The sequence below is a fragment of the Chrysoperla carnea genome, chromosome 4 (genome assembly GCF_905475395.1).
Source record: "Chrysoperla carnea chromosome 4, inChrCarn1.1, whole genome shotgun sequence".
Lineage (NCBI taxonomy): Eukaryota > Metazoa > Arthropoda > Insecta > Neuroptera > Chrysopidae > Chrysoperla > Chrysoperla carnea.
Window position 1 is genome coordinate 76,614,272 of NC_058340.1, and position 16,327 is coordinate 76,630,598.

General features: G+C 29.4%; 1 protein-coding gene across 1 annotated transcript in view; it reads left to right on the forward strand.

Moving 5' to 3' along the window:
- The window catches only part of LOC123298960 (dynein axonemal heavy chain 8-like), a 281,682-nt gene that overhangs the window by 99,472 nt on the left and 165,883 nt on the right, over positions 1 to 16,327 (forward strand). The window contains exons 20-22 of the mRNA XM_044881061.1: positions 3,967 to 4,306; positions 6,625 to 6,841; positions 9,406 to 9,634. Of these exons, the coding sequence (XP_044736996.1) occupies positions 3,967 to 4,306; positions 6,625 to 6,841; positions 9,406 to 9,634 (786 nt within the window). The remainder of the gene's footprint in view (positions 1 to 3,966; positions 4,307 to 6,624; positions 6,842 to 9,405; positions 9,635 to 16,327) is intronic.

The window sequence follows — 16,327 nt, forward strand, 5'->3', positions numbered from 1 at the left end:
TACAAGAATAGATGTGTACAACCCTGGTGGAAAAAATATTTGAAGAAAGAATAAGAAATTCTGAAAAAGTCTTAGAAACTTTGAATTTCTCGACGTTTTCGGACTAGTCTAATTCAGAGTTATTCAAACTTCTTAATACTTTTTTAAAGTTTCTAAGACTTTTTCAGAGTTTCTAAGACTTATTAAGACTTATTCTTGTTTCAAATATTTTTTCCACCAGGGAAGAATAGTCATTTACTCATAGACTTGTATATTTACTTCTAACGCGTGCATCGCACACACAATATTTCTCATTTGTACTTATATCTTTTATTATGATCATTTCTGTGAGCACAAGATAGCTCCAATGCGCGGCTATGTATTTTGTTATTTTAGTGATTTCTTAGTTCGAATCCAGCAACAGTCACACAATTTTTTTTTTTAAATTTATTATCATAATTGTAACATTTGTGAATTTTTTTTTCTATTCGTTGTGTGCGTAGTCATGGTAGGGACAATAAAATCGATGCCAGCGCTTCCAGTGAAAAATTTTGGCGTTAAAGGTGGCTGTTATTACTAATTTGCAGTTCTTTACATGTTAATGTTATAGAAATATCAAATTAAAATTATTGAAAAACACGAATTAATTAAACTTAATGCATTAAAAATTGTGAAAATAAGAAATGAAATTGCACAAATATTATTTTTCAAATGTAAATTATCATAATTATTTATTTAAATTTGTGAGACAATAATAATAAATTTTCAATGTAAGTTTTAAATGCAATCCAAACAATTATATATGCATCCATACAATTCTATAATTAAATTAGTGTATCGTTACCATGGAAACGAAACTCACGCACGGAATGAATAAAAATTTTGTTGAACGTTTCTTATTTTATTTTTGAAAACTATGTATTGTTTTAATTACGAGTTTGTTAGGTTAAGTTTGTTAACTATAGAGGAGTTGGTTGGGTTCTGAAGTTTTTAGCCCTTGCGTTAAAAAGTGGGACTAAGTAATCACTATAATAACAAAATACATCGCCGCGCATTAGAGCTATCTTGTGCTCACAGAAATGATCATAACACATAAATAAAAATTTCAAATATTGTATGTCCGATGCGCGCGCATGTATTCCACAGAAACTCGAATTAGAAGTAAATATATAGGTCTGTGAGTAAATAGTTTTTAATAAATGCTAGTATAGGTATATCCGATATATTCATGTCATTTCATAGAGAATTTTTATGTACCTCAACCTATCGAGTCAGTTTTTTTTAAAAATGATCAGGAAGGTCCTTATCGCGGAATCTACATCTATCTTTTTGCCGCTAGAAAGTTTTGGTTTTTGCTATAGGCCATATAGGAAAATCATTAGAATCCATTTATGAGGTAATTTTTTAAAATTTTATAACCTTGAAAATATGAACCAGAAACGTATACTCGGGGGCTTTCGGAGTATCTGATCACTATTCCGAAATCAGAATTTCGATATAATCTCCCCCTCTTGGGGAAAGTTACCTTGCTGGCCCAAAATTGCAATATTCTGTAAATATTCAACAAAATGGATCAAAAAAGTATACTCGGGGGTTTTTGGGGTCACTGATCACGATTCCGAAGTTAGAACGGGTTTTTCTCCCTTCGTTGACCTAACACTGCAATTTTCTGTAAATATTCAATTTGAAACAGCGGGGTGAATTACTTCAGGAAGGGGGAGTATATCGAAATTCTTACTTTAGAATAGTGATCAACGATCTCAAAATCCCAATTGTACGTTTCTGGCCCATTTTGTTGCATATTTTCAAGGTTTTGAAATTTTCAAAAATCACCTCAAAAATGGATTATAATAATGGGTTTTTTTGGCCCATAGCAATGGCCAAACTTTCTAGCGGCAAGAAGTTAGATATAGATTTTGATATATGGACTTTCCTCTACATTAAAAAAAAAAAAAACTGATCTGATAGGTTGAAGTACATAAAAATTCTTCATTTTAGCCTTTTCTGATCTAAAATGATTCGTCTAATATGATATATTCGTATATTCTATTGTGCACACTTGTACACATCTATTCTTATACAGCTAGCTAATGGCTGAATCTTTGAAAATTCACTACTGGAATTGTCAACAGAGTGAGAACCACGTCTCAAAGTAGATTGACAAGGATAATAAATGACGAGGCATGGTCATAATACGCATGTCTTAATATACAACATGATATCCTGGCGCATATTTAAAATAAGACTATATCACTTTTAAATAAAGTTTAAACAGTATATTTTGTACAAATTACCATTTTACCATTTAAAAAAATTTTTATCATAGAATTAACGCAAAATTATCTAACAATATTAATCGTTTGAACGTTAAAACAAAATAAAATTTTATTTTTTTATTTTAAGCACATGTGAATGTGAAATATAAACACATCATTGAAGCAGCTGATTCCGGTCTACTCTGTGACGCCAAAATATCTTAGATCATATATTTTAAATATCTTATAACTTAGGCTTATCTATCAGTGTATACCAAGTATGTATATTTTGGCGTCACAGAGTAGATTAACAAAGATGAAAATACAATATTCAAACAGCTGACAGAGAAAACACCATTTTGGAGGCCTGGTATTCAATGCGCATGATCATATGACCGGAATCAGCTACTTCAATGATGTGTTTATATTTCACATTCACATGTGCTTAAAATAAATAAAAAAAATTTAATTTGGTTTTAACGTTCAAACGATTAATATTGTTAGATAATTTTGCGTTAATTCTATGATAAAAATTTTTTTAAATGGTAAAATGGTAATTTGTACAAAATATATTGTTTAAACTTTATTTAAAAGTGATATAGTCTTATTTTAAATATGCGCCAGGATATCATGTTGTATATTAAGACATGCGTATTATGACCATGCCTCGGCATTTATTATCCTTGTCAATCTACTTTGAGTCGTGGTTCTCACTCTGTTGACAATTCCAGTAGTGAATTTTCAAAGCAAAATATACATACTTAGTATACGCTGGGCTCATCTATTTAAAATATATGATCTAAGGGCTGAATTTTAATTTTTAATAAAATGGTCTTGTGAAATTAATTTATTTATGTATAAGATTGAAAGGTAAGCCTCTGTATTTAAATTGTTTTTCATTGTAATCTTATGTTATATATTCTTTCAGGCGCCTTTCAACATATCTCATCAGTATGTAAACCAGAAATGAACAACAACAGCCATGAAAATTAAAAGAAATCCGTAAATAAAATATAAAAATCAAATATAAACATAAATATTTTTACTCATAATTCCCATTCTGATAACTTTTTATATTCCTTACGAGAGGTATTAAATATGATAAAACCTATAGTAATTAATTTTTCGAAAATCTGCAATTTTAAATTTTACTCCGATTAATTCTGATAAAGTCTTACTCTTACTTTAGCTAAATTTTCATAAAATTCCTGATTAATTCTGAAAAAGTCTTCTAGTAGAGTCCAAACTTATAATAATGCAGTCTTAATAAGTTTTACATAGACTTTTTCAGGATTTTTCAGGGGAATCAATGTTAAATATTATTTACTATATTAACTATATACATTGCTTAATAAAAATAAGAATAAATAGGTATTGGAGAATACTCCGCAGTGTATGCTAACTCACTGACGTCTTTGATTACTGGCTAGTAGCTAAGTATTCTTTTGACATGTAATAAGAGTGGGTTAAATATGTTCATGGTTGTCTTCTAAAGTTTAATTTAAAACTTTTTTTGCCCTGGAGTCTTTCAATATCATTTTTCTTTAGACCGAAGCGAAGGTTTACACATCGTAAATCAAGATAGACAGGATACATGTGCCCAGGAGATCAGGTCACAGGTGAAATGGCATACTTATTTAAAATTATATTTCAATGATGAGTACCTAGTTGTATTATAGTAATTAAATGACCCAAAACAAAAATGAAATATTTTCGTTTATTATTGTCTTAGGTACATTATGACTTTGGTTTACGTAATATATTATCAGTGTTACGGACATTAGGCTCACAAAAGCGTTCCAATCCTGAGGAGACTGAAGAAACAATTGTAATGCGTGTATTGCGGGAAATGAACGCTTCAAAAATGACAAACGAAGATTCTCCATTATTATTGTCTTTAATTGATGACATGTTCCCGGGTATCAAATTAATTTCAGCTGTTAATAAACAATTACAAAAGGCCATAGCAAATCAAACGGCTGAAATGGGTTTAATCAATAGTCCTGACTTTAATTTAAAAGTTGTCCAATTATATGATACTTCTCTGGTGCGACATGGTTTAATGACGTTAGGTATGCTTTTTAAAACAAATTTTTCTTCATATTACTCAGTTGAATTGTCAATAGACTTTTTTCATGAAAAATTGAAATTCTGTTGTTAATTTTTTATGAAAATAAAGATCGAGTAGATCCTGTAACTCGAAAATTACGCATTTTTAACAATAAAAACACTATGAAAAAAATTGTTAAAAATTCACCATATATGAAATAATTTAAAACGATTTTTATCAGCTACTGACCTGTGACGTCAATTAGTAAATATTACATATTATCAAACACTGTTTTGACATAGTTTGCATTTTTTTCATTTAATAACTTGTTTATTTTCAATTTTACATGAAAAATGGTTATTACTTAATTAATTTGAAATTAAATTTCCTACAATTTTTGTTTTTATCAATTTTTTCATACGATTGCATTTTTTTCATTGTAAAAGTTATTTTATTTAAACCCTTTTTCCTTTACCGTAAACGTGCATCAAAAAAATATGAACCTTATAAAAAAAAGTCGACATCAAAGTTATTGCCATCTTAATTTTCAAAAGATTAGTTGATCATCGTTTATACAAAAAAAAAAAAGAATAATAAAGAACATAACAGAATAATCGATCCTAGGCAAAAATTGATGAGAACTAAAATTGTAAGAAATTTAATTAAGAACAACTTCGGTAATTACTATTTTTCGTGTAAAATTAAAAATAACCGATTTCTTCAAGAAATAAAACTCACCCCACATCTTTTCGTATATCTAAACAGAAAAATATCGATTCTAGGAAAAATTTATAGGAATTAATTTTCCTACAATTTTGATTCTTATCAATTTTTCCTTTGACCACTATTTTTCGCGTTCACAGCCACCTTTTTTCGCGACTAAATCGAAAAATATTGATCGTAGAAAAAAATTGATTAGAATAAAAATTGTAGGAAATTTAATTTCAAATAACTTAAGTAATAACCATTTTTCTTGTAAAATTGAAAATAAACCAGTTATTCAATAAACATAAATACAAACTATGTCAAAACATTGTTTGAAAATATGTAATTCTTACTAATTGACGTCACAGCACCATTCTTCGTATAACTTCATTAGTTTCCGGATCGTTTTCGTCAACTTGAATTTTAATGATTTTCAATGTTTTATTACAGTAACTTTATACATTACAGTATGCATCAAATTCGGTAGTTCTGATTTTTGGCAAACTTGTTTACGATGTTATTCCAATGAATAATACAAGTTTGTGACCTCGAGCGCCGAACGCAACTTTGTAAAAAATTGAAAAATTCGTGAAATTTTTGGATTTTGTCGATTATAACCCTAAAGGACTCTTTTTTGGATGAAAAAAATCTCTCTATTTTCTGGTTCTTCGACCTACTGAAGGTGCTGGTGCAGCGGGTTTTTTTCAATTATCTACGCATACGTTCTACTGACTTAGCACTCTAGCATCATTCGGATGACCGTAAAAAACGATTTTGCGCGTAGTTTGGAAACAATTTTAAAATTTCGAACACAATTTTACGAAAATTTAATATTGTGTTCAAAATAGATAGACTAGACTACTAATTAAGTTTGTGAATTCTGCAACAAAAAATTTCCCCCCTCAAAACAAATACCCTAGAAATTTTGCGGTTGCCTCTACGACCATTATGGTATATACAGCTTACCATTACACCGTTTGCAATTTTGCCTCTGATTCATCGTTTTAAAAAAAATTTTAATCAACTTTTTTGCATCTTATAATACTGTGTCCAAAAAATAAGGTGACATTTGAATTTAAACTGCGCGCGTTTGTTGTGCATTATGAATTCCTTCCGCCCGGCCTAACAGTCAACAAGGAATATTATTTGAACGTTATGCGTAACGCTATCCGCCTAAAAAGGCCGGAATTGTGGAAAGACAATTCATGGTTTTTACACCACGATAATGAACTATCCCATGCACTCATAAATCGTGATCATTTTGTCAAAAACTCAACCCATATCGTTCCGTAACCACCGTATTCACCTGATCTGGCGCCGTGCGACTTCTGGCTGTTCAGCAAGCTTAAAAGACCGCTCCGGGTATACCGTTTTGATACGATTGAGGAGATTCAAGCCGCAGCGAAGACGGAACTGAAGGCAATCCCGGAAAGTGACTACAACCAGTGTTTCGAAGATTGGAAAATCCGTTGGCATAAGTGCATTGCATCGGGGGGGGGGGGGTTACTTTGAAGGGGATGAAATTGATTTGGAAGAATAAATAAATAATTTTCAAAATAAATACAATGTCACCTTATTTTTTGGGCACATAGTAAGTACGTATGTGTATAAAAAAATGCACTTGTTTATGTGTAGGGCCTGCGGGGTCTGGAAAAACATCCAATATGCATGTATTACAACGTTGTTTTACTGAAATGGGTCGCCCACATTCTGAAATGCGAATGAACCCTAAAGCTATTACAGCACCGCAGATGTTTGGCCGATTAGATGTTGCCACCAATGATTGGACAGATGGTATATTTTCCACATTGTGGCGAAGATCGATAAAAGTGAAGCCCACAAATTTTACATGGTAACCTCTCTTAACGATTCGTTGAAATAATAGTTGATAATGTACCTTTTATTTACGAATAAGGCCGGTTTTGCAAATTCTTAACTAATAATCCAAATAATATACAGTATTATTATTATAATTTGAATTAAGTTAGTACGAGCGCTAAGTCTAGACCTGTGGTTGAAATTATTTGTACCTTATTTTCAACTTTAATGGTGAATTTTGTTATAATTTCATGAATGCAGACGAAAAATAAAAATAAAATTTTTCGATATCTGGTTTTCGAAATATCGAAAGCTATATAATTAAACAAAATTTTGAAAATTACTCCAGATATTGAAAAATTTTATTCTTACTTTTCATCTTATATAGTCAAGTTATAACATAATTCATCATCAAAATTGAAAATATATTTTTTTTTTTAAATTTGTGTCCCCACTATACCTTGTTCATGCATCCTTAATTAGTTAAATATGCCTACATTTTAAGCCATTTATTTATTTAAATAATCGGGCAACCCCTCTAAAATTTTCAGAATTGATTTAGACTTAGTCCAACTGCATTTAAAAAAAAAAATAAATCAAGCCTTTTATCTATCTATCTTTAAATTTTTATCCAAGATTACACAAATATTCTTCTTTGATTCAGAAAATGACTTGCTAACCTAATTTAATGATTCGGTCAAAGTGTTCTTTTACTTATTAGACCAAGAGCCAGTGACCAATTTAAGGTTGTCATTTCAAAAGTCACGAAACTTTCCATAAAAAAACCTCAATACCTACAGATACTGAAAAGCCACTTCTGGCAGCTCAGTGTGGCCGGATTGAAATACCCTAATGTTTTAAAGAGGGTAAGAAATAAGGCTCATTTTTGTTAAAGTATAAGTCATAAAATTTTAGGAAATTACTTTCGACAATATTTTTACTTCATACAATTTTTGCCAGAACATTTACATCCCTCCTAATTGTTGCCAGAACGCTATACATATTTATTTAAAAAAATCCAAAGTTGTCATTTCATCAGTCTTGAAATTTTAACAGAATAAAGAAAATATATTAATAATTCATAATATTTAATGCCAGAACGAAATTCCATCACCAACAGTCTGCCAGAGCGAAAAACGTATCCGTACGAGTGAGAGCAATGTATATGGAAACCTATGAGTTAGAGTGAGAATATATGAGAATAGGCTTTTCAGTATCTGTAGGTATTGAGGTTTTTTTATGGAAAGTTTCGTGACTTTTGAAATGACAACCTTAAATTGGTCACTGGCTCTCCGTATATATGGTATATGCAATAAGAATTATTTCTTGAGCAACAGAGATACTCTTATCCTAACAGAAAAACATGTCTTTCGTTACCAAACATTGATACAAAAAATTTGTTTCATTGGCCTTAAATAATAATAATAATAACAGTAATAATAATAATAGGTTTTAACCTCCGTTTCTCTGACATCACCCACATCATTATTTGTTAATCTTTATTTATTAACTACATCCATATGCAGGTTGTCTAGCTAAGTTGGCTACATATGAAAAACTCTTTTATGACGTAAGTAACAATAGTTATCTTCAGTTCGTTTTTGCCTCAACGTATCCACCTTTGCGTTTCATCATACATGTACTTGTTCTTTTATAAAATTGTTTAAATACACTCCTACATATTTGGGGAATAATTTCTTGAACCGTTTCCCTTATTATCTGTTCAAAATGGTCTAGATGTCTAAACGATAATTAACATTCCTATCGAACTTTCTCTATTTGTGGCCACCTTGTATATTTGATGTCAAAAGTGAATAGCTGAATGTTAATATTTTTGAAAGCAGAGCTTTTTATAAAGAATAAATTTTTTTTGGTAAACCTTATAATGAAAAAGTTTTCCATATGTAGCCAACTTAGCTAGACCCTGTATACAATTACATTTATGTGGGTGGGAGTCGGTTACTTCGTTCTTATCCAAGTGACGACAATGTGATCAATTCTACTCCCCCATTAATTATAATTGTTTAGGATGCCGCTTTGGTATATCGCTTTGGACCTCTCGTCCACTTAGGCTCCTTGATCTTAAATGTCGCACATGTCCAAATTCTATATTCTTTCTAGTTATAGGTATTCGCTCCGAGCGTGAATTTCGTTTCCATGACAACGATACACTACTTTAATTATAGAATTAATGGATGCATATATAATTGTGTGGATTGCATTGAAAACTTACATTTAAAATTTAATATTCTTGTTTCACAAATTTAAATAAATAATTACGATAATTAACATTTGAAAAATAATATTTGTACAATTTGATTTCTTATTTTCACAATTTTTAATGCATTAAGTTTAATTAATTAGTGTTTTTCAATCATTTTAATTTGACAGTTTCTATATCATTAACATGTAAATAATTGCAAATTAGTCATAACAGCCCACTTTATCTCCAAAATTTTTCACTTAAAGCGCTGGCATCGATTTTATTATCCCTACCATGACTACGCACACAACGAATATGATTAAAGCAGATTTATAACATTAAGTACTCGTAGCTAGAAAGATGAATGATATCCTTTTTATTCTATTTTGTAATAGGCTAGTCTTGGATGGACCCGTTGATGCAGTTTGGATTGAAAATTTGAATTCTGTTCTTGATGATAATAAAACATTAACATTGGCCAATGGTGATCGAATTGTAATGGCAGCAAATGCAAAAATTGTATTCGAACCTGATAATGTTGATAATGCCAGTCCAGCTACAGTTTCACGTATGGGTATGGTGTTTATAAGTTCGTCGGTATTAGGCTGGAGTGTTTTGGTTGATGTAAGTTATGTTATTATATTAGTTTTTTACAAAACGACGCCGTTGAACTAGCGGCCTGAATGATATTCAGCCGCATAGTCTTATCTAATACAACATTTAATGAACTTGCTACCTGGTGGTTAAGCCATTCGTACAAGAGGGTGACCTTTGACAAAAAAGATGAAATATCTGACATTAGAAAATGTTTATTTTCGTTATTTAAAAAATAATATATTGTAGTTATTATTTGGTAATCATGAAATCAAATAGTGTATGGTTCGCTCAAAATAATGTTTTTTCGTAAACTTATTCAAAAGAAAAAAAACATAAAAAAGGAAGGATTCGGCATCTTGTTTAAGACCCTTCTAACGCGCAGTCTCAAAAGTGCTGGGTTTGCGTTTATTAACGCAATGTATACATAAATAAACGATTTTTGACCAATATCTCAGGAACCATCAACTTTATGAAAAAAATTTCAAACAAAAATTGCCGGAATTTTTTTTTTCCAAAAAAAAAAACTATACCCAAAAATTGATATCTTCAGCCTTTTTCTCGAAAATCGGGCCAAATATATGTATTATTTATATGCTAATTGACAATATCTTGAAACTAATTGATTTTAATAAAAAAAATTTTCAAACAAAAGTTGTTCCTAAAAAAAATGTAGAGTGAACAATTTCGATATCTTTAGCCGTTTTCAAAACGATAAATTTTATATATATTTTTCGTTAATTATCCAATCATTGTCCTCGAATTATGTGTAAAAAGTCCTGAATTTTGTTAGTCAGGGGTTTTTGATGTCTCTGATTGCGTATATAACGATAAAAAGATCAAGAGCGCATCTGGAGGTATGTTGAAATTTAATAAATCTCGCTAATGTTAAATTTATATATAACCCTTATGGAAAAAATAAACTGTTACAAAGTCATACAAAGTTTAAATAAGAGTTCTTAAAGTTTTACTTTCTCTTACAAACTCTGAAAAAGTCTTATAAACTCTGAATAAGATCTAATAAGACGTAAAAAGTAGGAATTATCTTTTCGGTCTCTGCCAGAAGAGTTATTCAGAGTTAATAAAACTTACTAAAAGAGTTAGTAAGACTTTTTCAGAGTTTTTAATACTTAAAAAAAGTTTTGAATAATTTTTTGAGGCTGTAAAAAGAATTAGTCCGACTTTTTAAAACTTTCAATAGTAAATTTATAGGCTATAAAAAGAATTAGTAAGAGTTTTTAATACTTAAAAAAAGTATTTTATAAAAATGTCAAAAGAATTAGTAAGAGTTTTTAATACTTAAAAAAAGTATTTCATAAAAATGTCAAAAGAATTATTCAGAGTTTTTCTGACTTATTTTCTATATTTATTAAAATTTTTTGCGAATTACATTATAATTATTATTTCAGTTATCGTTGTCATTATAAATTCGTCAAGTGAAACTTAAATATCCAGTAACAAATTATTTTGCAACACAGGCAAAATAATTTGTTACTGGATGTTACTGGACATAAGTTTCACATGACGAATTTATAATGACAACGATAACTGAAATATTTTCAAATATAAATATAATCAATCGCAGTTCAAACGTTTAAGGTAATAAATTTGAAGAAATAATTAAAAACAAATTTTTATTTTTTCTATTTATTTTTACAAAGTTTTTTTTTTTTACATTTTTTAAATTATAAAATCTTTTTTTAGGAGCGCTTATTGTGCGCTGTTTTTGAATATTAATTTTTTTGTTTGGTTTTACAAACTTTTGAAGCTTATATTAATATTTTTTAAATCTATTTACTATCGCTTTAATTTTATTCATTCCTAATTATCATAAATAAATAAATTATTAATTAGAACATAAAAGTTACATAATACTTTACGAGCAATTATTGCACGCTGTTCAATGGACGATATTACTTTCTTGTTTGATTATGACAAAAACTTGCAACTTATATTAACTTTTTTTAAAATAATAAATTAAAAATTATTAACATAAAAACATAAATAATATCTTACGAGCAGTAATTGCACTCTTTATATCCCTTTTATCAAATTGGTCATTTTCAAACACCGTGACAAAATGACCAATTTGGTACAAAACATATGTCACCAAAAAAATTACATTTTTAAATAAGTAGTTAAAAATACAGTGATGTCTTTTAATTGTTTAAAAAATATATATTTTAATAAATCGGTGGAATAATAAAATAATTAATTAAAACATGTTCCACAAAATAGAGTTTTTTAGAGAAAATACAATTTTATAGAAAAATTGATCAAAAATAATTGACTGGATAATTTTTAAAATTCAATCAAATTTGAAAGCAAATTTTCAAAAAAATCAATTATATAATTTTTATTATTATCAATAATTATTAACTATCAATTGTTTTTGTCAATCTTTTTTAGATGAAAATTTTTAAAATCAATCATTCAAAAACGGATTGAAATCAACGTCTAAAATTTACTGTTCAATTTAGATACTACAAAATCACAAAAAAAATTGTAAATTTAAGAGAATTCGTACCTTTCGGATTTCAGATCCGAACTAATTTTCTTTTGTTGGTTTGTTTCTTCAGTAGATTTCGTTTTGATAGAGACGATTTTCTTCTATCGTGTATCTCTTCTTCTCGGCTTTCGTAAACTGTTTCAACGAATAAATTGTACTAATGCAAATTTTACAGAAAAAATTTTCGAGCTTTTTATATAAAAATGCCACCAGATTATCTTGATATTTGTTTAGTTTTGTATTTTATTTTATTTAGAACCAATATATTATAACACTTAATGACCAGCATACGTACGCTCTGTAACAGCCTCTGTACACAAATGTTTTTACCAATATATTCTCTGCAAGTGTTGTGTCTTGTTGTGTACCACCACTTCACCCCCATAATAACCATTCAATCTATTGTACAGTTGAATATAAATTAAAAAATTATGTACGTTCCTTCCTATAATCTATTGTAAAATAAAGTATGTTCAGCATGGATTAATCATATCTACCAATATTTTTTAAACAAGTGACTATTTTTACATGTTTAGTTTTATAAAATTGCCCACAACTTCTTAAAACCAAAATTTAAATAAAAAAAAACAAGTGATAACAAACAAATGACTGAATCAATTTTTGAAATACCATGTACATACTATATAATTTGCGCCCTCAAGGGTAAACAGTGAAGTTTACGAAAAAATGTTTCAAACAAAAGTTGTTAATTTTTTTATAAGGAATATTTTTTTCACTTTTCTTCAATCTATAACGACTTAAAATATTGATCTCTGGACTCAAGACCCAATTTTTACACCTCACTTTTTACGTCCTAAAAACAATATTGTTGTCATTCGCAGCCCATAACTGAAAAATTCTAGGAGTTATTAGAAATGTGCAGTAAATACTGTTATTTACAACATATTTGCAAAATAATGTTTTTACTTTTGGGCAGTAAATTTTATATTATATTGGCAATTGTTGTTGCTTAAGTGATAATTAGTTTCTCCTTATTTGTCGATTACAGTGTTCTCGATTTAATTATAAAACTTACAGTGATTGTTAAAATTTATTATGCATTGATATGAAAATTTTTGAGAATTTGTATTTTAAGATTTCTCTAACATATTTTATTTACACAACAATATAAAAAAAGATGTGTCGTGAGCACCCGGTAGGAACTATGCCACTTTCTTTTTAAATTATGCTATATTGAAAAACAAGCTAAATGAAGGGAGGATGGTAATAAAATTACCATCCTCCCATGTACATACCATTAAAATGGTATGTACATGGTATTTCAAAAATTGATTCAGTCATTTGTTTGTTTTCACTTGTTTTTTTTTATTTAAATTTTGGTTTTAAGAGGTTGTGGGCAATTTTATAAAACTAAACATGTAAAAATAGTCACTTGTTTAAAAAAAATTGGTAGATATGATTAATCCATGCTGAACATACTTTATTTTACAATAGGTTATAGGAAGGAACGTACTTAATTTTTTAATTTATATTCAACTGTACAATAGATTGAATGGTTATTATGGGGGTGAAGTGGTGGTACACAACAAGACACAACACTTGCAGAGAATATATTGGTAAAAACATTTGTGTACAGAGGCTGTTACAGAGCGTACGTATGCTGGTCATTAAGTGTTATAATATATTGGTTCTAAATAAAATAAAATACAAAACTAAACAAATATCAAGATAATCTGGTGGCATTTTTATATAAAAAGCTCGAAAAATTTTTCTGTAAAATTTGCATTAGTACAATTTATTCGTTGAAACAGTTTACGAAAGCCGAGAAGAAGAGATACACGATAGAAGAAAATCGTCTCTATCAAAACGAAATCTACTGAAGAAACAAACCAACAAAAGAAAATTAGCCCTGTCTTTTTTAACCATATGACGCGAAGTAGAAAGAATAGAATTGTATTGTTGGAATAAAGGTTGTTTAGATTATGAGTTTGTTGGTTATTACAATCTTGATAATAAATTTTATTTACTTATTTTGCAATTGAATCGAATTGCAAGAAAGTAGGATCTCGATTGCAGACACCTGTAATTTAATATGAGCTTCTATATGTATAATTAATTGACTGTACCCACAGCTGCGTCATAAAAGCTGTGGAGAGGTCAGAGGTAAACCCCTCAGGTGCAGTCGATAGTGGAAGGTACTTAGGGAAAATGGGTGATGGTATTTTGGTTTCGACGAAAAGAAAGAATCGGCACGTGAGTTTTACAAGGTTTATTTTGTTAAACCAGTTATTTAATTTTAAAATTAATATTTACAGAGTATAATTAATATCGTCGGAATATCTCGATAGGTGACCGTCGAAGCTGAGAACTAAAAATAACCCAATACAAAATTAAATTAAATGAATCCCCGAAAGGTTGAACCCGCAGTGAAAATTATTTACAAAATAAGATTAAAATAAAATGAATATTCTCTTAATATATATATGCCCTCGACGATCATCTACGAAAGTTTACAAATTTGATACAACTTAAAATATAATCTACGGTACCAAGTAAAATTGGATTTACCAAGAAACAAATTTAGAAATTTTACAATTAAATTTGTAAATGTTACGTTAGGATATTCTGATTGAACAAATCAAAGAAAATGTATTTTATTACAAACTTTGGGGAGGATAAACCTCTTAAATGCGAAATGCCGCTTAAAAGGGTGTATCCAAAATTCGTTAGATACCCCTGCAATATTCTTTATATATATGAAAATTAAATTTAATTTTGAAAATAATACCGCCGGAAGTGACTATCGCTGGTCGATATTCATGAAGAAATTTATTGAATCCACATAACACAACTTGATCCTACCAACACGAGGCCGAAATTTTTTAAACGCAAAGTCGGAAATTTAAGAAATGTTGCGCAAGCGCTCCAAGGTTACACGAGGTAAAGAGAGTTGAAATTTAGACCAATATGGCCGTTGTTTGTACAACCAAATTATGTTTGTTAAACGGATTATTAAAAGTTATCAAATAACGATAAGGTGCCTGAAATTACGCATCGATAAACTGACTGAAAGGAAATTTAAATTTAATCAAAATTGTTGATAACGTCAAACTTCGTTATGCAACTGAATTTAAAATTTTCAATTCTGACTACATGTTTTAAAGAATGAAATGAAAGCCATGAACCACGCGGTTCAGTTCAAATGTGAACGATGGCCAGAACAAGAATCAAATTAAAACATGACGAAAGTCATAAAAACCAAAAGGAACATATTATGAATTTAGATCGATGTGAAATTTCAGATACAAAAAAAATTAATAATAATTTAGAATGAATACATCACCAAATATCTATCACGTTGATAATTTAAACTGAAGTTAAAATTTAAAAAATAAAAATTACACAACTATAGCTAGACCATTTTGATCTGCATGATTGAAAAGCGACCGCCATAGTAATTTCTTTTTCCTGCTTGGTGAGCGAACGCAAGAGTGATTGCTTTTTTCGTATATCTACGAATTTACGCGATATACGCCGAAATACATACTTATGAGTGTCATCTGTCGCTATAACTTTGAAATAGTGAAAAGGGTTTGAAACCCAGATTATTTATTTTTATTATTTTACAAAAGGAAAAGAACGCGACGCATAGACTTCGTAATTATTACTTAATATTTATAAAATTTAAAATTGGTATTTAATGTTAATTAAAATGCGTCGCATTCCCCAACTTTTGGCGAAAAAATCACCCAGCGGTGATCTCTAGGGTTACTATCTATGTGCATATGTAAATAAAATTTCTTACAATGTAACTATTTATAATTTCTTTAGGTGAAGGACGTTGGCTGATTTTGAAGTTTTCTTAATTTCGTCGTATACGATGAAAGAGTTTGGTGATGATTGATGTACGATGGTAAATGGCCCCTGATAGTGTGATCAAATAAAAAAAAAATGGCGTCAATTTTTAGATAATTCTGAGTTCGGAGAAAAAAATTGAATTTAGTAGATCATTATGATACAAATTGAGGAAACTAAAATCAAACATTTTTTGATGGTCGGAAGGGGTCCAAAAAAAATGGTAAAGTGGCCTAATCCGGTCTTTCGCGTCAGACACCGTCGGATTGGGTTAAAAATAAAAAAGTGTTCAATAAGCTTACGCGCCGTAAAAAGGCGAAAAGAATGAGCTGCGAATGAACCCGATTGGTCCATCGATGTCCCCACAAATTCCAAAAAACCATCGATTTTGCTCGAAA